At 47.7% G+C, this 19307-nt stretch overlaps 1 protein-coding gene across 2 annotated transcripts in view; it reads left to right on the top strand.

The window, feature by feature from the left end:
* GSK3B (glycogen synthase kinase 3 beta) overlaps nt 1–17631 on the top strand; it is a 121906-nt gene extending 104275 nt beyond the window's left edge. For both annotated transcript variants that reach the window (XM_060236807.1, XM_060236806.1), the window contains 2 exons: nt 1506–1604; nt 17469–17631. In XM_060236807.1, coding sequence (XP_060092790.1) covers nt 1506–1604; nt 17469–17536 — 167 coding nt within the window. In that variant the 3' untranslated portion in view covers nt 17537–17631. The remainder of the gene's footprint in view (nt 1–1505; nt 1605–17468) is intronic.
* The last annotated feature ends 1676 nt before the right edge of the window (nt 17632–19307 follow it).

Here is a 19307-nt window from a genome sequence, read left to right as displayed (position 1 = left end):
TTCTATGAAATGCAGTTGGAAAAGTCAGCCCTCTTTCCAAAATGTGGTCTGGGGTGGGTGAAGAATGGAGAGAAAGGTTTGGCGGTGCTAACTGGCTTAACCTTGGGTCAGCTCACGCTTGGTGACCCATAGGCTCTCTGACCATAGAGTTTCATCTACAGTCCGGCTAGTGCCTGTGTCATGACGGCAGCAGAGGCTCAGATTCCCATGGATCATACAGGAAAATGCCTTTAGCGGCAGAAGACTTGAAGTGTCCTTGGGACTACAGAGCTTCTGTTCTGTTCTGTTCTTTCCTTGGAGTTGTGTTTAATAACCTATACAAGGGATTTCAAATTCCAGGACAGTCAGAGTTGAGAGCTTTGGAGTTTTTCATGTTATATTGAGGTAATTAAACAGATTGATACTTGATGGCTTACATTTGTTGCTTAGATTCTTGGGAGATGTCAGTTGTCTGTACTAAAGTCAACGAAAGGAGTTGGGTCACTTGCCAGTTTTGGAAAAGACGCTGCCTGTTAAAATAGCCTCGGTGCTCACCTGAGCGGTCTGCCTTGGGTGCTTGCATTTGACCTGTCATTTGCCTGATCCTACCACTGAATTGGCTCCATCTAGATTTATAAAATCCACTGGAGTATATTAATTAGATCACACATATCCTTTTAGAAATGTCCCAGGCTCGGGGTGCAAACAGGCTGGATTTCTTTTCTTTCTCTTCTCTTCCTTGCTTCAAGAAGGCACTCCAAGCAAAGTTTAATGTAGCAGATATATTTTATCCCAGAGCTGGGGAAACACTTGAGTGTTCAGGGCCTGAATCAGCTAATCCCAGAGCACTAAGATTTGGATTGGAAACTCTGGTCAAAGTTCTCCGTTTCCTTCCCCACTGAGTGGACTGTTGGGAAAGGAAGCAGACAACTTTGACCAGAGTCTCCATTTCAAATCTTGTTGCTCGAGGATTAGCTGATTAAGGCATGGCCCTTAACGTTTATATTGCCAATAGACTGACTCCACCCCCTCCCCTTCCAGGTTTTTCCTTATGTTTGGCTGGAAATGGGGGGGGGGGGGAAGGTTATGAATACACTAGCGCAAATTACAGAAATGCATTTTCGTAATCGTTTTGTACATTTAAATGACTGCACGAAAAGTAGTACCAGCGGTAAGAGATGAACTGAAAAGATGTGTGTAGTTGGGTCATTGGTGTACAGGTATACCTTGGGAGAAAACACATTTTTCCCATCAGGTGTGTGTGGAATGGCAAGCCCCTGGAGCTCTGTGAATCCGAGCAGGTGCTTTCTGTTGAGGCACCGCAGTTGAGCCTTGTGCCTTCAGTGGCATTTGCGTGGATTTTTAACAAAGCAAAGTGTTGTGACTGCTTGTCTAAGAATCACGTAATACGGAGGATAAATGGATTTTAAAAGTCCTTGGCAAGGACCTGCCTGTTGACCAGCGACGGTGCTGATAGACCCTCTCCGTCGGCTAGTGATACTCATTGTCTCCCCTTTCCCTTCCAGAACTGTCAAGTAATCCATCTTTGGCTTCAACCCTCATCCCTGCTCATGCTCGGAATCAAGCTGCTGCTTCCACCCCTACAAATGCTCCAGCAGCCTCAGGTGAGAGCGCATCCGCACCTGCCGCACTCCAGTCCCTAGCAGAACGACAGCAGCTTGACGGTGGGCATTTTCAGCGGGAAAGCAATGCAAGGGGAAAGAGTCTCTCTCCCCCTCCCCCTCCTGGTTTTGCCTTGGAAATGCCAGTCCCGGTGGCTGCAATCTGTGAAACGAAAGAAACAGAAGACTAACCTTTTAACGTAGCTGGGAAGATGCTTTCTTCTGCCTGGCGCTGTTGAGGATGGGATTCTGACTGGTCGGGATGGGCATAAACAGCTTCATAGGTTTATCAGGGAGACAGACCCTTCCTGTTTGGAAGAGCTTGTTTCTGGAAATGGTGTGCGTGGGTCAGGGGGAGGTTACTTCATGAATGGGGATTAATCGGTGCTGGCCTGGATAGCCTAGACAAGCCCAGTGTTGCCAGATCTTGGAAACTAAGCAGGGTGACTCTGGCAAGTACTTGGATGGGAGGCCTCCTCGGAATACCAGCAGTCGAGAGGACAGGGGCAGGCTTTGTTCTGCCGCCTCTCTGAATATCCTCCAGGCCCCCAGTAGGGGGTCAGACACCAGAAGTGGCCATGACTTCCAGATGCAGACACACGCACTCACAATTTTAAAAAATACACACACACACACACACACACCCTCCAATGAATGGGGATAATCGGAGGTGTTTCTTCCTATTTTTATCATGCTTAATATGTATGCTTTGTTTCCTAGACCTATTACAGGTCTATTACAGGAGAGCCAGTTTGGTGTAGTGGTTAAGTGTGCGGACTCTTATCTGGGAGAACCGGGTTTGATTCCCCACTCCTCCACTTGCACCTGCTGGAATGGCCTTGGGTCAGCCATAGCTCTGGCAGAGGTTGTCCTTGAAAGGGCAGCTGCTGTGAGAGCCCTCTCCAGCCCCACCCACCTCACAGGGTGTTTGTTGTGGGGGAGGAAGGTAAAGGAGATTGTGAGCCGCTCTGAGACTCTTCGGAGTGGAGGGCGGGATATAAATCCAATATCATCATCATCATCTTCATCTTTGTGGCTTTCTTGGGGGAGGACTGCCAAGAATTCATTGCGCCATAGAAAGATTTGGAAACCCTCACCTGCAGGAGAGCCCTCTCCCTAGGCTGCATAAATACCTTCGTATTTGGCCTGCCGCTGTGTACGAAAGAGGCTGCCAGTTGAGCAGCATTAGCGATTGGACAGTGGATCTTGGAGGAATGCCCCGGGGAAGGAGAGATCGTGATGACTCAGCTCGAAATAGCGAGCTCAGCGATCCAGTGCGGCTCTCCTAGGCTTTCTGTAGCTGAATATAGCGTCTTGCAAAATACCGATTAAGTATACAACCACACTGATTTGCCCCCTGAGGAACTTAAGGTAGGCACATAGCAGGCTTCTGTCCTTCAGAAAGTGACGTGGCGGTCTCTGGGCAGGCTCACAAATGGACAGAACCTGGTTACTCAAAACCAAACAGAGCCAGAGTGCCAAAACTGGCACGAAGAGCTCCTCCTCTTGAAGAGAAAGAAGAGCATGTGCAGATGCTGAGAACAGTAATTGCTGCTGCAGCAGAATTGCAGAGAACTTCCTCTGTGCCTCTGCCTCTGTAGCTGAGGCAAGGCTCTTTTCTCTGACAGTTTACAACCGCTAATGGTCTAGAAAGCAGGTGGGAAGTTATACCTCTCCGAGCGCTGGGTCTGCATCCTCACAGCAACTGAAAAGTGGCGAGAAGGCATTCTGGGAGTATCCGGTATTTCCAGGTGTCACGATGGATGCTTTCTATCAGCTCTCAGCCAAATGAGTCACAGCAGGCTGCTGAGGGATTCTGTATGACCTGCTCAAAAGTCTGGAAGACCTGCTGTTCAAACCAGGTCCGCTGAATGACTCTGAAAGCATGCAGAGGTGGCAGAAAAGTACTGATTTTTTTGTCACTGGAATAGGCTTGCAGAGAACCCTGAGCCCATTTTTTTTCCTCACCTACGTCCAAGCTCTCACTCCTGTTTGTTTGTACGGTACTGCATTCACCTATGTGAAGTTTGGTGTAGTGGTTAAGAGCACGGACTCTTATCTGAGAAACCCCGGGTTTGATTCCCCACTCCTCCACTTACACCTGCTGGAATGGCCTCGGGTCAACCATAGCTCTCGTAGGAGTTGTCCTTGAAAGGGCAGCTTCTGGGAGAGCTCTCTCAGCCCCACCTACCTCACATGGTGTCTGTTGTGGGGGAAGGAGATTGTAAGCCACTCTGAGTCTCTGATTCAGAGAGAAGGGCGGGGTATAAATCTGCGGTTGTCTTCTATGTTAACGTGGAATGGACAGCTCAGATGAGTCCATCGGTTGTAACAACACGAGATTTCAGCATACATTCAAAGCCTCCACCAGTATAAGGTAGCAGCTGACCTACAGTCAGAAGAGACCAGCAGCAAGAGCCCATGTGGCTTGCACGATGTGTCACAGAAACGGCCAATGCTGTGGACTGTCTCACCCCCCCCCCCCTTTCTTAGCTAGGATCAGTGTTCTGCGCTTGTAGGGCAGAGAAGATCTTCTTCCTTGCAAAACAGGCATAGAACTGAGATACAGAAACGGGGGGCTAGAAGGGACCCCGAGGGTCATCTTGTCCAGGCCCCCTGCAGGAAATTGCACCTCAGGTGGCCTGTCCTACCACTGGCTCTCCAAGGACTCAGGCAGAAGTCTTCCCTGGCCGTGTTGCCCGGATCCCTTTTAATTTACTTTTCTGTTGATAATTTCATGTATTATACATTTGGAAAAATCTGTAACAACTCACGACTAAAAAAGTAACCCCAGAGAAATCAAAAACACCATTGTTCATGGCCGAGTAAACATACCAACCAGTGAGCTCTATTAACCTTACCTCATCCGTTAATTTGCTTTAGCTAATTTATAAATGAATATATTAAAGAATTGTTTTAAACACGCACACACGATCCTCACCTGTAGTGTGCAAATGGTGTATTGTAATGGTAAAGAATTTCTGAAGTTTGCACTTGATTTAAAGGGCGGTGGGGGGGGGGACAGTTTTAATATATTCACGAATCAAATGGGAATTCACATCCATTCGGTACCTTATAATGTTACAAACTCTTTTGTATTTAAGACAAACCAAATATTGTTTCTGCATTCTCTGAAAGAAGAAGAAGAAGAATTGCAGATTTATACCCCACCCTTCTCTCTGAATCAGAGACTCCGAGCAGCTCACAATCTCCCATATCTTCCTCCTTCTCAACAGACACCCTGTGAGGTGAGTGGGGCTGAGAGGGCTCTCACAGCAGCTGCCCTTTGAAGGACAACCTTGGCCAGAGCTATGGCCAACCCAAGGCCATTCCAGCAGCTGCAAGTGGAGGAGTGGGGAATCAAACCCGGTTCTCCCAGATAAGAGTCCACACACTTAACCACTGCACCAGACTGGCTCTCTGGAAAGTTATAATTGTCCAGGTTCTCACCCAGAAGCACCCAGGTTCTGGTTCCAGGTTGTGATCCACTTCCACCCTGCAGTGCAGTCCAAAACATTACTCAGAACTAAGTCCCATTGAGTTCAGTGTGGACCCCCACTTTACCCCTGTGCTGTTCACTATGGCCTCTTAACCCCCATGAGCAGAATTTCAGGGGGCTCTGTGAGGTCCGGGGCGGGGGTGAAGAGTCTACATACTTTGCTGCGCTTGTGCAATAACTTGACCCAAATCAAGCTACCTAGTCTGGAAATGCTAAAATAAAGGACTTTTTTTTTTGTCCAAAATAAATCTTCTGGTATAGACTGATAGTCAGTGATACGACAATCTACTCAGAGGCCCATTAATCTAAAGGCCCAGTATAGACAAACCACTTTGCATTGGCTCAGCATGCGGGGAGGAAGGAGAGCAGGTGCCCTCGCTGCCTGTCTCTGCCTTTAGAGCGCAACCCCTTGGAGGACATGGCCCTGTGATCAGCATGCCTGCTTTCAGAATGCTTCTTCCCATGGGGAGAGGGTGCAGGTGCCTCCAGTTCTTCCGTGTAGTTGCAGTCTGCTGATGTCCAGGCAGTTGGACAGAGGCCGACGGTGGGGCCAGTGCTCTTCCTCCCTGGGCAGTGAGCAGTCTGTACCGGGTTTGTTGATTGTATCCTTATATCAGTGGGTCCATTAAAACTTCTCTATAAAAGGTGCTCTAAAGAATGGAGATGAAATTCTGGAATAAACTTTCTAGAGTTCCTAACCCCGACTGGATCTAGAGAAGCATCTCGAGTCTGGATATGCCGCGTTTCTTTTGATCACAAAAATGAACCTCGGAGTTATTTTAAAAAAAGATTTCTCTGTTTCTTTCCATTGAGAATTACCTTCAGGTGTTTTTTTGAACTGTAAATTGACTGATGTAATAATACGAAGCGATATTAACGGGGCCTCGGCTTCCTTCCTTTTGGGCGATCATTCATTGCTTCAGGTGCCATTCTTAGGTTGAACCTTTCAGTTGTAAAATCAATTCCACCCGTTCCTAAATTTTATATGTGCTGTATACCAGTCAGTTTTATCAAAGAAGTAGCCAGTTTTGGGAGGGGAAAAAAAAATCTTAATTGATGCTTCCCTTCTCATCTATGAAATATTGAATGGATGTAGTCCCTATATATATATTTTTTAAATTCTCCAAATAGATTCTCACGGGTCATTTATTCCCACCAATTCATTTTGAGTTTTTAATCCCTAAATATCAGAGCAAGCAATTTTAAAATTCCAAATCAATCTCTTTCCTTTTATCTTTCTCCCTGTTGTGCGTAGTTTGAGAATATTGCAGTTGGATTTATTTTTATAGCATGAGATCTCACTGTCGTTACTTATTAAATCCCAACCATTTTTGCTAGTCAAAGTTAGCAGGAGCACCAGCCCGCAAATGGTTTTTTCGCTCTTGTTTTTGATTCCTTGGGCATTGTCTTGAGGGCTGATTGCAGCAGCCGAAGTAAAACTTGGGAATCATGGGGTTGCCGCGTGTCATTTAAGATTTTGAATAATCTAATATGTTAATCTTAGAGTCCTTGGCTCCTTGTAAATTGCTGTCATTGCAATGGCCAATGGTTTTACGCAATACATTTTTACTGTACTGTACTGGTACGAGTAAAACTTTGTTTGCAGCCTCATTGCAGAGTCGGTTGCACAATTTATGGCTGAAAGGTTTTTATGACACAGATCAATTAATTTCATTAATGAAAAGGTAGATTAAAAGCTTTTAAGACTGCTGAAGTGCTTCTTTCCCATCCATGTCAAGCAGTTTTTCTTGCTTCCAGAGCATTAAATATTTAATATTTATACAGCTTATTTAATGTCCTTCTGATACTATGAGATCTTCTTTGTCCTAGCATGAACCTAGCATGGAGAGCCAGTTTGGTGTAGTGGTTAAGTGTGCAGACTCTTATCTGGGAGAACCGGGTTTGATTCCCCACTCTTCCACTTGCACCTGCTAGCATGGCCTTGGGTCAGCCATAGCTCTGGCAGAGGTTGTCCTTGAAAGGGCAGCTGCTGTGAGAGCCTTCTCCAGCCCCACCCACCTCACAGGGTGTCTGTTGTGGGGGAGGAAGGGAAAGGAGATTGTGAGCTGCTTTGAGACTCTGTCCTTGAAAGGGCAGCTGCTGTGAGAGCCCTCTCCAGCCCCACCGACCTCACAGGGTGTCCGTTGTGGGGGAGGAAGGTAAAGGAGATTGTGAGCCGCTCTGAGACTCTTCGGAGTGGAGAGCGGGGTATAATTCCAATATCTTCTTCTTTTCTGATATAAATAATCTTTGATCTGTTTGCCAGATCAACTCTTCATCTCTATCTGGCGTTGCTGATGGACCTCCTTGGTGGCCCCTGGGTTTTGGCCACTGTGTGGCCTGATCCAACATGGCTTCTCTTACGTTCTTATGTCTAGAGCAATTGTGCTCTGTATTCTTGGTGCTTGGGAGGGGGGGGAAACAGTGGGAGGACTTCTGGAGTTCTGGTCCCACTGGGTTTTGGCCACTGTGTGACACAGAGTGTTGGACTGGATGGGCCATTGGCCTGATCCAACATGGCTTCTCTTATGTTCTTATAAGACACAGAGTGTTGGACTGGATGGGCCACTGGCCTGATCCAACATGGCTTCTCTTATGTTCTTATGTGACACAGAGTGTTGGACTGGATGGGCCATTGGCCTGATCCAACATGGCTTCTCTTATGTTCTTGCCGTTTTTTTTAAACTGCTGGAAGAGACTGATTTCTACTTCCTATGAAAGATAACATAATCAGTGTTACCACAGGGCTGCTAATAGTGCAGTTCTTAAACATTGTGACTGAATGATCCCCAAAATTCTTATAAAATTCAGTTCTTTAATATATATTGACTTTGTTAGCTACCTCTGTTTTAACTATTTCAGTTGGAACAAGACATTTTCTTATCCTTGTTTAGGGATATCAGAGCTTTCTTTTAAAAAAATCAAAGTCTTCCTGCTAGCTCTCTTTCTGGTTCTCTTGGAGATTCAGCATGGCGTAGTGGTTAAGAGTGGAGGATTTGAATCTGGTTTGGAACACTTTCCCTATGAAGAAAGGTTATAACGCTTGGGGCTCTTTAGCTTGGAGAGACATCGACTGCGGGGTGACATGATAGAGGTTTACAAGATTCTGCATGGGATGGAGAAAGTAGAGAAAGAAGTCCTTTTCTCCCTTTCTCACAATACAGGAACTCGTGGGCAGTCAATGAAATTGCTGAGCAGTCAGGTTAAAATGGATAAAAGGAAGTACTTCTTCACTCAAAGGGTGATTAACATGTGGAATTCACTGCCACAGGAGGTGGTGGCGGCTACAAGCATGGCCACCTTGAAGAGGGGATTGGATAAAAATATGGAGCAGAGGTCCATCAGTGGCTATTAGCTACAGTATATATATATTTGTGTGCGTGTATACATACACACATATATTGGCCACTGTGTGACAGAGTGTTTGGACTGGATGGGCCATTGGCCTGATCCAGCATGGCTTCTCTTATGTTCTTATGGAGAACGAAATAGATTCCCCACTCCCCGCATGAAACCTGCTGGGTGACCTTGGGCCATCATAGTTCCCTCAGAACTCTCTTGACCCCACCTGCCTCATAAGGTGTCTGCTGTGGGGAAAGGAAGGGAAGGTGGTTTTGTAAGCTGCCTTGAGGCCTCCTTAGGGCAGAGAAAAGCGGGTACAAAAAACCTTCTTCAAAACACAAGTAATAAGCCCATGCCTTGTTTTAAAGCCATAGCCAGTCCTGTGACTGCTAAAAGTAAAAGGTCACGGTAGTCCCCTGTGCAAACGCCAGTCGTTTCCGATTCTGGAAGGTTGAGTCAGCCTTGAGCCGGCTACCTGCGTCCAGCTTCCGCCGCGATCGAACTCAGGTCGTGAGCAGAGCTTTGGACTGCAGTACTGCAGCTTTACCACTCTGCGCCACGGGGCTCTTCCCTGCTAGTGACTGCTAGTGGTTTTCAGATATTCCTGGGAGTTGGCTGGGACTGCAGTGTTCCAGGGACTGCGAGCTAGAAGACTGGTCCTTCTTGCTGGGTTCCAACCTTCCTTCAACCCTTTTGATATTGCTATGAGACAGGAAGGAGAGCCAGTTTGGTGTAGTGGTTAAGTGTGTGGACTCTTATCTGGGAGAACCGGGTTTGATTCCCCACTCCTCCACTTGCACCTGCTGGAATGGCCTTGGGTCAGCCATAGCTCTGGCCGAGGTTGTCCTTGAAAGGGCAGCTGCTGTGAGAGCCCTCTCAGCCCCACCCACCTCACAGGGTGTCTGTTGTGGGGGAGGAAGGGAAAGGAGATTGTGAGCCGTTCTGAGACTCTGTCCTTGGAAGGGCAGCTGCTGTGAGAGCCCTCTCAGCCCCACCCACCTCACAGGGTGTCTGTTGTGGGGGAGGAAGGGAAAGGAGATTGTGAGCCGCTTTGAGACTCTGTCCTTGAAAGGGCAGCTGCTGTGAGAGCCCTCTCGGCCCCACCCACCTCATAGGGTGTCTGTTGTGGGGGAGGAAGGAAAAGGAGATTGTAGGCCGTTCTGAGTCTCTGTCCTTGAAAGAGCAGCTGCTATGAGAGCCCTCTCGACCCCACCCACCTCACAGGGTGTCTGTTGTGGGGGAGGAAGGTAAAGGAGATTGTAGGCTGTTCTGAGACTCTGTCCTTGAAAGGGCAGCTGCTGTGAGAGCCCTCTCCAGCCCCACCCACCTCACAGGGTGTCTGTTGTGGGGGAGGAAGGGAAAGGAGATTGTAGGCTGTTCTGAGACTCTGTCCTTGAAAGGGCAGCTGCTGTGAGAGCCCTCTCAGCCCCACCCACCTCACAGGGTGTCTGTCGTGGGGGAGGAAGGGAAAGGAGATTGTAGGCCGTTCTGAGACTCTGTCCTTGAAAGGGCAGCTTCTGGGAGAGCCCTCTCAGCCCCACCCACCTCACAGGGTGTCTGTTGTGGGGGAGGAAGGGAAAGGAGATTGTGAGCCGCTTTGAGACTCTGTCCTTGAAAGGGCAGCTGCTGTGAGAGCCCTCTCGGCCCCACCCACCTCATAGGGTGTCTGTTGTGGGGGAGAAAGGTAAAGGAGATTGTAGGCCGCTCTGAGACTCTGTCCTTTAAAGAGCAGCTGCTGTGAGAGCCCTCTCAGCCCCACCCACCTCACAGGGTGTCTGTCGTGGGGGAGGAAGGGAAAGGAGATTGTAGGCCGCTCTGAGACTCTGTCCTTGAAAGGGCAGCTGCTGTGAGAGCCCTCTCGGCCCCACCCACCTCACAGGGTGTCTGTTGTGGGGGAGGAAGGGAAAGGAGATTGTGAGCCGCTCTGAGACTCTTCAGAGTGGGGGCGGGATATAAATCCAGTAGCTTCTTCTTCTTCTGCATGCCCCTCTCACGAGTCAGGTCACAGTGCAAGCACCAGGCATAGCACTTGCGGAAGGGTCTTATCTGCCTGGCTTGCTTCTTATAGTTTAATTTAAATAAATGTTTAAGAAAAACCCAAGTCTCCAGTAGATTGCTATTAATAACTGCATTTGATGGTTGCCCAAACTTGATGGGTCAGCTTTTTCATGTGTCATTTCTAAGTATGTCACTCAAGCCTTTTTTAGGCTTTTAGTCCATAGGCAAATTTGTGCCTCACCTGGCCGTCTTTCAGGCCTAGGAGAACAGCAGCCTGTCACTTGGCGAAAGACCTGCCATCCCTTCCACCAGGCCTCCATCCATTAAGGGCTCGGTCGGGCTTTAATTCTTTCAAAGGGAAGAGAGGAGAACGCTGTAAATTGCTTTGAAAAGAAAGGGGTATAAACAAAGCAACTCAGTTTACTTCTCAAACTCTTGCTTTTGTTTTACCAACATGCCAATTGTTCTTGTTTTTCAATGCATTTGGCAAACTAACTCTGCAAGGAGCAATCTTCTGTTAACGCAAACTGGTTTTTTCCCCTCTCATATCTAAACCATCCATTTCCTGCACTGTGTTACTCATTTGTCCTTCGCCTTCTCAGCAGACAACTGCATTCAGTCTGTTCTAGTTTTTATTTTTCATTTCAAAGGTCAAAACAAATAATCCCTCAGTCCCCCCAACGGCAGTAGATCCTGTCGGAATGCGCGGGCCCCGATTCAGAACAAGAAGTGTATCGATTCATTATTAGAGGACATAATTGGAGATTCCCTTTATTTTCGCTACCCAGCTTCAGTCCATTATAGCAGTGCTGCTCAGTGTAATGTCTACTAATCGGTAAGGTAATACTAAATTATAAAATGGCCTAAAATTAAGATTCAGCGCACGTTATGCTTTCACAGTTTATAATTTGCGACTCTGGCAGATCTCATAATAAATTTAGACTTGACTGAATTGCACAATTCAAATACACAAAGTTTAGATAGGAGGTTGATAAGCTGACCACTGTTGCACAGGTTGGTCTTACAGTCGCACTGCACCAGCGGCTGCCATCTCTCGCTCTCTCTCACTTTTTCTTAATCTAACTTTCCTCCAAGGAACTCAGAACAATTCCCATGATTCCCTCCTCCTCCATTTTATCTTCCTAATGACCCTGCGATGCAGGTTAGGCCAGGAGAGTGTGAGCACATAAACGCTTAAGCTGCCTTATAATGAATCAGACCGTCTGCCTCTCAAGGTCAGTATTGTCCGCTCTGGCTGGCAGCAGCTCTCCAGGATCTTTGGTGGAGGTTAGAGTCATCATAGAGTTGGAAGGGACCTCCAGGATCATATAGTCCAGCCCCCTGCAGGAAACTCACAAACCCCTCCCCCAAAATTCACAGGATCCTCATCGCTGTCAGATGGCCATCTAGCCTCTGTTTAAAAACCTCCGAGGAAGGAGAGCCCACCACCTCCCGAGGAAGCCTGTTCCACTGAGGAATCACTCTAACGGTCAGGAAGTTCTTCCTAATGTTGAGCCAGAAACCCTTTTGATTTAATTTCAACCCATTGGTTCTGGTCCAACCTTCTTGGGCCACAGAAAGCAATTCCACACCACCCTCTAGATGACAGCCCTTCTATGACAGGTTCTTCATGCCCCTTGAATGGGAGGTGTGCATGATTGAATCTGTGACTGCTGCATGCTTGCCATTGCTCTACCGCAGAGCCGTGGCTTCTCCCCCAGGGCCATAAATGCCCTCGGGTGACCTAGCGGCCAAGGCCTGGACATCCACCTGAACTCCTTCACTGCATTTGTTCTCATTTATGCCGGTTATTACTGATGCGTTGTAGTCTGATTCTGCGCGCTCCTTTAACAACAGGGCCACAAGGATAATAGTCCACGTAATAAAATCTGATGTAGCAACACCACATATACCAGCATGCATGCCCTGCTGCGAGACAAACTAGGCAATTGCTTAGGGTGCTGACCTCCTGGGGCGCCAGATTGGTGACTCAGTGACATTATCAGTGGGGGGTGGAGGGGTGCCAGAAGTTAGCCCTTGGCTAGGGCGCTAGGCAGTCTAAGGCTGTCTCGGCGCGCGCACACGCTTGAAGCCCTGCTCGCTAAGCACGCTGACAGAGCTCCCACATTTCCCGTGCATGGAAGACACCATTCTATACACGGCGACAACCAAACGATATCAGCGAGCCCCATTCGCTCGTGCGTGAGCATACGACGACCTGTTCGCAGGTGGGTAAGAAACCCCAGTGCCTGCTCCTGTGCAAGCCGCCATGGAGCTGTGGGTGGGAGGTCTGTACAGAGATGTAATGGCTCCCAAGTGAAGGGTTCAGGTCCTGCTACGGGGGAACACACCCAGCTGCCTTATACTGAGTCAGTCCACCAGTGTCAGTGTTGCCTGCTCCTTTTTGACTGGAGATTCCAGGAGTTTTGAACTTGAGGCCTCCTGCATGCCAAACAGATGTTCTCCCACTGAGCCCCAGCGGTGTCCTTGCGTAGGCAGTGCCTGCAGCATCTTGCAGAGGCCGGGAGGGCCACGTGCCCAAGAAGGAGCAGAAGGCAGCTCAGTGGCAAAAGGTGCTGCAAGAGTCGCAGGATACGGATCTCATCCCACAGAGATGAAGGATGGAGGCACAGCCCATTCTAGGGCCCCCTGTATGGCAAGAAGAATTTGAGGTGGGAATATGGAAGAGAGAAGATGATGATGATATTGGATTTATATCCCGCCCTCCACTCTGAAGAGTCTCAGAGCGGCTCACAATCTCCTTTCCCTTCCTCACCCACAACACACCCTGTGCGGTAGATGAAGATATTGGATTTATATCCCGCCCTCCACTCTGAATCTCAGAGCGGCTCACAATCTCCTTCACCTTCCCCCCCCACAACAGACACCCTGTGAGGTGGGTGGGCTGGAGAGGGCTCTCACAGCAGCTGAACTTTCAAGGACAGAGTCTCAGAGCGGCCTACAATCTCCTTTACCTTCCTTCCCCACAACAGACACCCTGTGAAGTTTCTAGTTCCCTTTCTCTCAGGAGGAGTTAGACTTTTATTCACTCATTATGGATTTTTTGCTTTGAGTCATTGGTGGCTTCCGTTCCTGTTAAAGTCTTTTGCCGTCTCAGGTCGGTCATTCTGGCCACACGTTGGAATCCTAAGGTGGAGACGTTTTTACAAAGAGAGGGCGAAGCAACTCCTGCCTGGACTTGAGTGATTCCAAACAGGCTGGACTCCTAAGACCTGACCCTCGACCAGAGTGGTACAGCGGCTGGAGCGTGTGGCTAGGATCTGGGGAAACCAGTTTCTTCTCCTCACCCTGCTATGGAGGCTTGGGCCACTTGTATGCATAGTGGCCCAAGCCTCCATAGCAGGGTGAGGAGAAGAAACTGGTTTCCCAGATCCTAGCCACACGCTCCAGCCAGTTTGGCGTAGTGGTTAAGTGCGTGGACTCTTATTTGGGAGAACCGGGTTTGATTCCCCACTCCTCCACTTGCACCTGCTGGAGTGGCTTTGGGTCAGCCATAGCTCTGGCAGAGGTTGTCCTTGAAAGGGCAGCTGCTGGGAGAGCCCTCTCAGCCCCACCCACCTCACAGGGTGTCTGTTGTGGGGAGAGAAGATAAAGGAAATTGTAAGCTGCTCTGAGTCTCTGATTTAGAGAGAAAGGTAAAGGGTGCAAGCTTCAGTCGTTTCCGACTCTGGGGTGACGTTGGTTTCACAACGTTTTCACAGCAAACTTTTTATGGGGTGGTTTTTCATTGCCTTCCCCAGTCATCTACACTTTCCCCCCAGCAAGAAGATATAGGAGATTGTAAGGAGATATAGGAGATTGTAAGCTGCTCTGAGTCTGATTCATAGAGAAAGGCGGGGTATAAATCTGCACTTCTTCCTTTCTTCTTCTTCTTCTTCTTTCCTCTTCTCCCGAACCTGTTCTTTCAGGATTGTTGTGAGATCAAAGTGGAACAGAGGAGAACCGTGTATGCCGCTTTGGAACCGTGTATGCCGCTTTGAGACACCACTGGGGAGAATGGAGGAGTACAAGCGCAATAAAAAAAATAGCGTCAGAGTTAAACTGACCAGGAAAAGCTTGTGGTTCTTCATCTCAGAGCGGAGTTTTTATATAGTCAAAGATGGTTTAGAAGAAGAGTTGGTTTTTTGCACCCTGCTTTTCTCTACCCAAAGGAGTCTCAAAGCAGCTCCCAGCCGTCTTCCCTTCCTCTCCCCACATCAGGCACTTTGAGAGAGTCCTGAGAGGACTGTGACTGGTCCCAAGGTCACACATCAGGCTTCATGGTGGAGGAATGGGGGATCGAACCCCTTTCTCCAGATTAGAATCTGCCGCTCTTAACTTCTGCACCATGCTAGCTGTCCCAGAAGGCTGACTCAGGTGGTGCATCTCCTCAGGCTTTTGGTGGTAGTCAGCAATGAGAGGTTCTTATTTCTGGGTTGGTTTATTTTATTTTTTTTTTTTGGGGGGGGGGGGAACCAGACTGGAGAGACAGATTCCTCATTAAGGTCTAGCAACTTGGGATATGGGTCAGTAGAACTCCCTCTCTCTCTCTTTCACTCACACTCTCTCTCTCTCACACACACACACACACACACACACACGTGTCCATTTTACAGCAGTTATTTTCCCTCTCCTCTTACACGTATGACCATCTTTAACTGGGTTCATCATTACACAGCGGGACGATTCCGTGGGGAGATTCACGCAGAGTCAGAGGGCATGCAAACCTCCAGCTACATAACCCTTTCCCTTTTTCCCCGGGTCTGGTCGCGTTTTGTTTTGTTTCGGAGTTTTTTGCTCAGACTTCATAGAATTGAATTGTGTCAGTTGTCAGTCTTCCCGCCCCTTTTGGCCTGTGATAGAGAATTTCATCATGTCCGTTTGTAATTTGAGTATAATAATTATTTCAGAAGACAGACTGTTTCAGTGAAAAGTCCCAAGGTATTTATTTCCCCTCTCCTCTTACACGTATGGCCATCCTTAACTGGGTTCATCATTACACAACGGGACGATTCCATGGGGAGATTCATGCACAGAGTCAGAGGGTATTTATTGGTTTACTTTAAATTTATATCCTCGCGAGCGGGCTCAGGCTAGCCAACAACAGCTAAAAAAGTACATTAAACAGCTAAAAAGTTGCATTTGCTAACACAGATTACATTAAAACGGCTAACCGTGCAAAACCATAATACATCACTGTGGTGCTAATCATAATGTGAAAGTACATGCTGGGTTTGTGAGTCAGGAGTCAGGGCCTCCGCCCCTGTGCCCTGTTTGCTTGGCCATCTGGGGCAGCTGTTTGGGCAGAGGGGCTGCTGGTCTAATCCAGCAGGGTTCTTCTTCACATCCAGCAGGCTGCCCTTCTAGTGCTCCCCTCTCTCCACATTGCCTCATCCCTGAATGGCGGCACGTCAGGAGTAGATATCGAAGGGAACACATCTAAGGTTGCCGTACGCTGGTTCTTAGTCCATCAAGGTCAGTCTTGTCCAATGTTCCCTCTTAGCTGCAGAGTCTTGTGAGCGAAAATGCTACTTTGCGAGCTGTCGGCATTAAAATGGTGAGCCACTGCACAAATGCGTCCTGGGGCCATTTTTTCCTGAGCTAGGACAGAAATGTGTTAGCTGGAAGCTAAAAATAATAATAATAACGACAATAATAATATTTTATTTCTATCCTGCCCTCCCCACTGCAGCAGGCTCAGGGCGGCTCACAACATATAATAGATACATAATTACAATATAAACATTATATCAATACAATATATAATTCATAATAGTTGCTATTTAAAACCATGGTAATTAAAACCATCAAAAGTTAACAACTAACATTTCCAGGTGCCACGATCTAGATGTTCTCCTCTTGTAAATTATGACGGCCGTATGTAGTAGACTAAAATCCACCTTAAGAGAAGGCCAGTTGGAAAAGGGTAGTCTTGCAGGCCCTGCGGAATTGAACAGGACTCCGCAGTTCATCCGGTAGTTGGTTCCCCCAGTGTGGAGCTGCGATCGAAAAGGCCCTTTTCTCTTGTACTCTTCCATTTGGCCTCCTTTGGCTTAGAGGGAGCACTGGTCTTGTCTACTCAAGAGTTTCAGGCTGAGGTGTGTCCCATCACCCTGCCTGATCCTTTAAACCAGAAATGCTGGAGATATGAACTGACAGGGTCCTGAGACTTTCTGCATGCCCTGCAGATACCCTACTCCGGAGCATCGACCGTACTTACCAGTTGCCAGCGCCATACTTGAAACAAGGGCGGAGAGAGTTGCCGTTGTGGCGTGGACAGGTTTAGGATTGTCTATGAAGCCCGTGCCTGGGATCAAATGTTGGTGTTGGTCTCCCCTGAGCCCCAAACATGGAGCAAGTCCAGCTGTTGTAGAACACCCCTGGCTTATCTCAAATACGACATCAATCCCCCCCCCCCTCTTGCACGCTTGGATTCTTTCCCTCATTCATGGCAAAGAGAAGTTTTCCGCTGCATTCAAGCCAAAGAGAGACAGGAGAAGAAAGGAAAGAAGGGGGGAAGGGAAAGGAAAGAAGGGGGAAGGGAAGAAACGAGGAGGGATGCGTGAATCCAAGTCTTTGGCTTATGGAGCCAAACTGAATTCTTACTTGTCAAACGGGACTCTGTGCTACCCAGTTGGCTCTTCAGGTGCCGTTCTGCATGGATTCAGGGTCCCGGATGGGTCAAGAGCAGGAGTGGCTAAACTTGTTTAACAAGAGAGCCACATAGAATAAACGTCAGATGTTTGAGAGCCATAAGGCATGAATGTCAGATGTTTGGATGCCGCAAGGCAGGATGGAAGGAAGGAAAATAGATGGGGAGGGAGAGGTGGAAAGAAAGCAACTAACTTTAAATGCAATTTTCCAAGTGATTTAAAGAGAAAAACCTTTCTCCAAGTCAGCCGATGGGCCAGTGGGGGCTTCGAGAGCCACACGATACGCGTGAAAGAGCCGCAGAGAAAGATGAGGGCCCTGCCCACAAAACTTGCCCGCATGTAACCTCTTTCTTTCTTCTCTTTTGGTGTTTGCAGATGCTAACGCAGGAGACCGAGTTCAGACCAATAATGTAGCTTCGGCGTCGGCCTCCAACTCCACCTGAACAGGTCACAAGCAACAACTTGTACAGAACAGTCGCCAGTAATTTGAGTCTCACTCAGCAACGCTGGTCACATTTGGAAAGAAAAATTAAAAAGAGGGGGGGATAAAAAAAAAAAAAACAACCCTGTTCATTATAGTGTTCGGTTTTTTGTTTTTTTTTATAATTATTGTTGTTCTTATTTAACCTTGTAAAATATCTATAAATACAAAGCAGTTTCATTGTATCCTCACTCTCTGCAGGCTCTTTGGGGCAGGGGATTGGTAGGGTGGGAAGAGGGGGGAAGTGGAGCCATTAGACCACGCCGGGGTTCTCTTCCCATTGACAATCTTTTTATTTCAACCAATTGCTGTTGATCTGCTTTCAGAATCAGGAATCATGTTTCATGCCCCCTCCCACAGCAAGGGGGGGGGGGAGAAGGAAAACCCTTATTCTGCTGAAGCTCCTTTTTAAAGCCTTCTATTTTTAAGTAAAGTTTCAACTTTTGGTGTAGTGCGCAACTTGAATTTGGTCAAGAGCTTTAGCAGGAGTCGCTTACCTTGAATACTGTTCACAGGAGCCCTTAACTTGCTTTGGATCTGCGTCGGAAGGGAAGGAAAAGAAGGGCAAGAGGGAGGCGCTAAGGATATGCTGGATTGCCAAAGGGAACTGGGGTGGTGGTGGGGGTTTGCAAAGTGAATAATGCTCGGAACCGTTAGGGACAGGACTTGATCGAAAATTCCGTTCTTGCATTGGGGAAATCCTGTAGATATGTATGTTACATATATACACACAGACCGTCAGCTTGAACTCAGAAAATTCGCTCGCCGAACCTGTGATTGTGTGACAATAGTTTGGACCTGGACATTCAAGGATCTGTAAAGCACAAAAAAAAAAACGACGGTGGCCAGTCGCTTGCCGCCTCCTACAGACGGGCAAGGTGTGATCCTTCCTGGGGCAGAAAAGGGGTCGGAAACCAACCATAAAAGGTACTTCCGCACCCGCCGTGTACCCCATTTCTGACTCTAAAACTGGCTTTCTACCCAAGAAGCAAAGAAACGACCCGGTTTATAAGGTATTTTATGACACGTACTGTTTTCAGTGCGATTGGAACTTTCAAATTGCAGCGTTGTTTTACAGGTTAACTTTAAAGACAAATTTTAGGACAGGTTGTAACTTAAACCGTTTCCTTTCTAACCCTTTATTTATTGATCTTTTGGCAATCGCTGCTGTTGAGGTTTTCACAGTGGATATTGATAAGCAGACAAATCGGTTTACTTGGCACCTGCTGACTTAAGAGAAAAGTGAATTGTGTGTGTATATATGCACATATACATATGCATATATATATTATAAATATATACATAGATGCAGTGCTGCTTTTTATTTTTTATTTTTAATCTATAACCGGTCTGACTGAAGCAGGAAATGCGTTCTGGTGTCTTTAGTCCTGGGTTATTTTTGTAGCGGCGAAGTCAAGAGTCTTGTTTTTGTAGTTAAAGCAATACTCCTCGGAAGGGGCTTGTCAAGCGGTGGGTGGAGACGTCGCTGCTGCTGCTGCTGCAGCAACGAATGGGCTCTCGGGCCTCGCTTCTTCCTCGCGGATTTGGAGTGTCCTCGGGAGTGTCCACCTAGGCCTTACGTGAACGTTCAAATGAACTTTTAGTCATCTGGTGCTCCTGGGAGTCTTAGTTGATAAGCGTGCCTTTTGAAACGCGATCAACTGTTACGACCGATGCACTTATGCAAATGCTGCTTCCCCCCCCCCTCCTCCACCCCCAGGACAAGTGAGGAC

Source organism: Heteronotia binoei, chromosome 4 (genome assembly GCF_032191835.1).
Source record: "Heteronotia binoei isolate CCM8104 ecotype False Entrance Well chromosome 4, APGP_CSIRO_Hbin_v1, whole genome shotgun sequence".
Classification (NCBI taxonomy): domain Eukaryota; kingdom Metazoa; phylum Chordata; class Lepidosauria; order Squamata; family Gekkonidae; genus Heteronotia; species Heteronotia binoei.
Note: the sequence above shows the minus strand (reverse complement) of the source record. Positions and strands in the feature narration are given on the sequence as shown.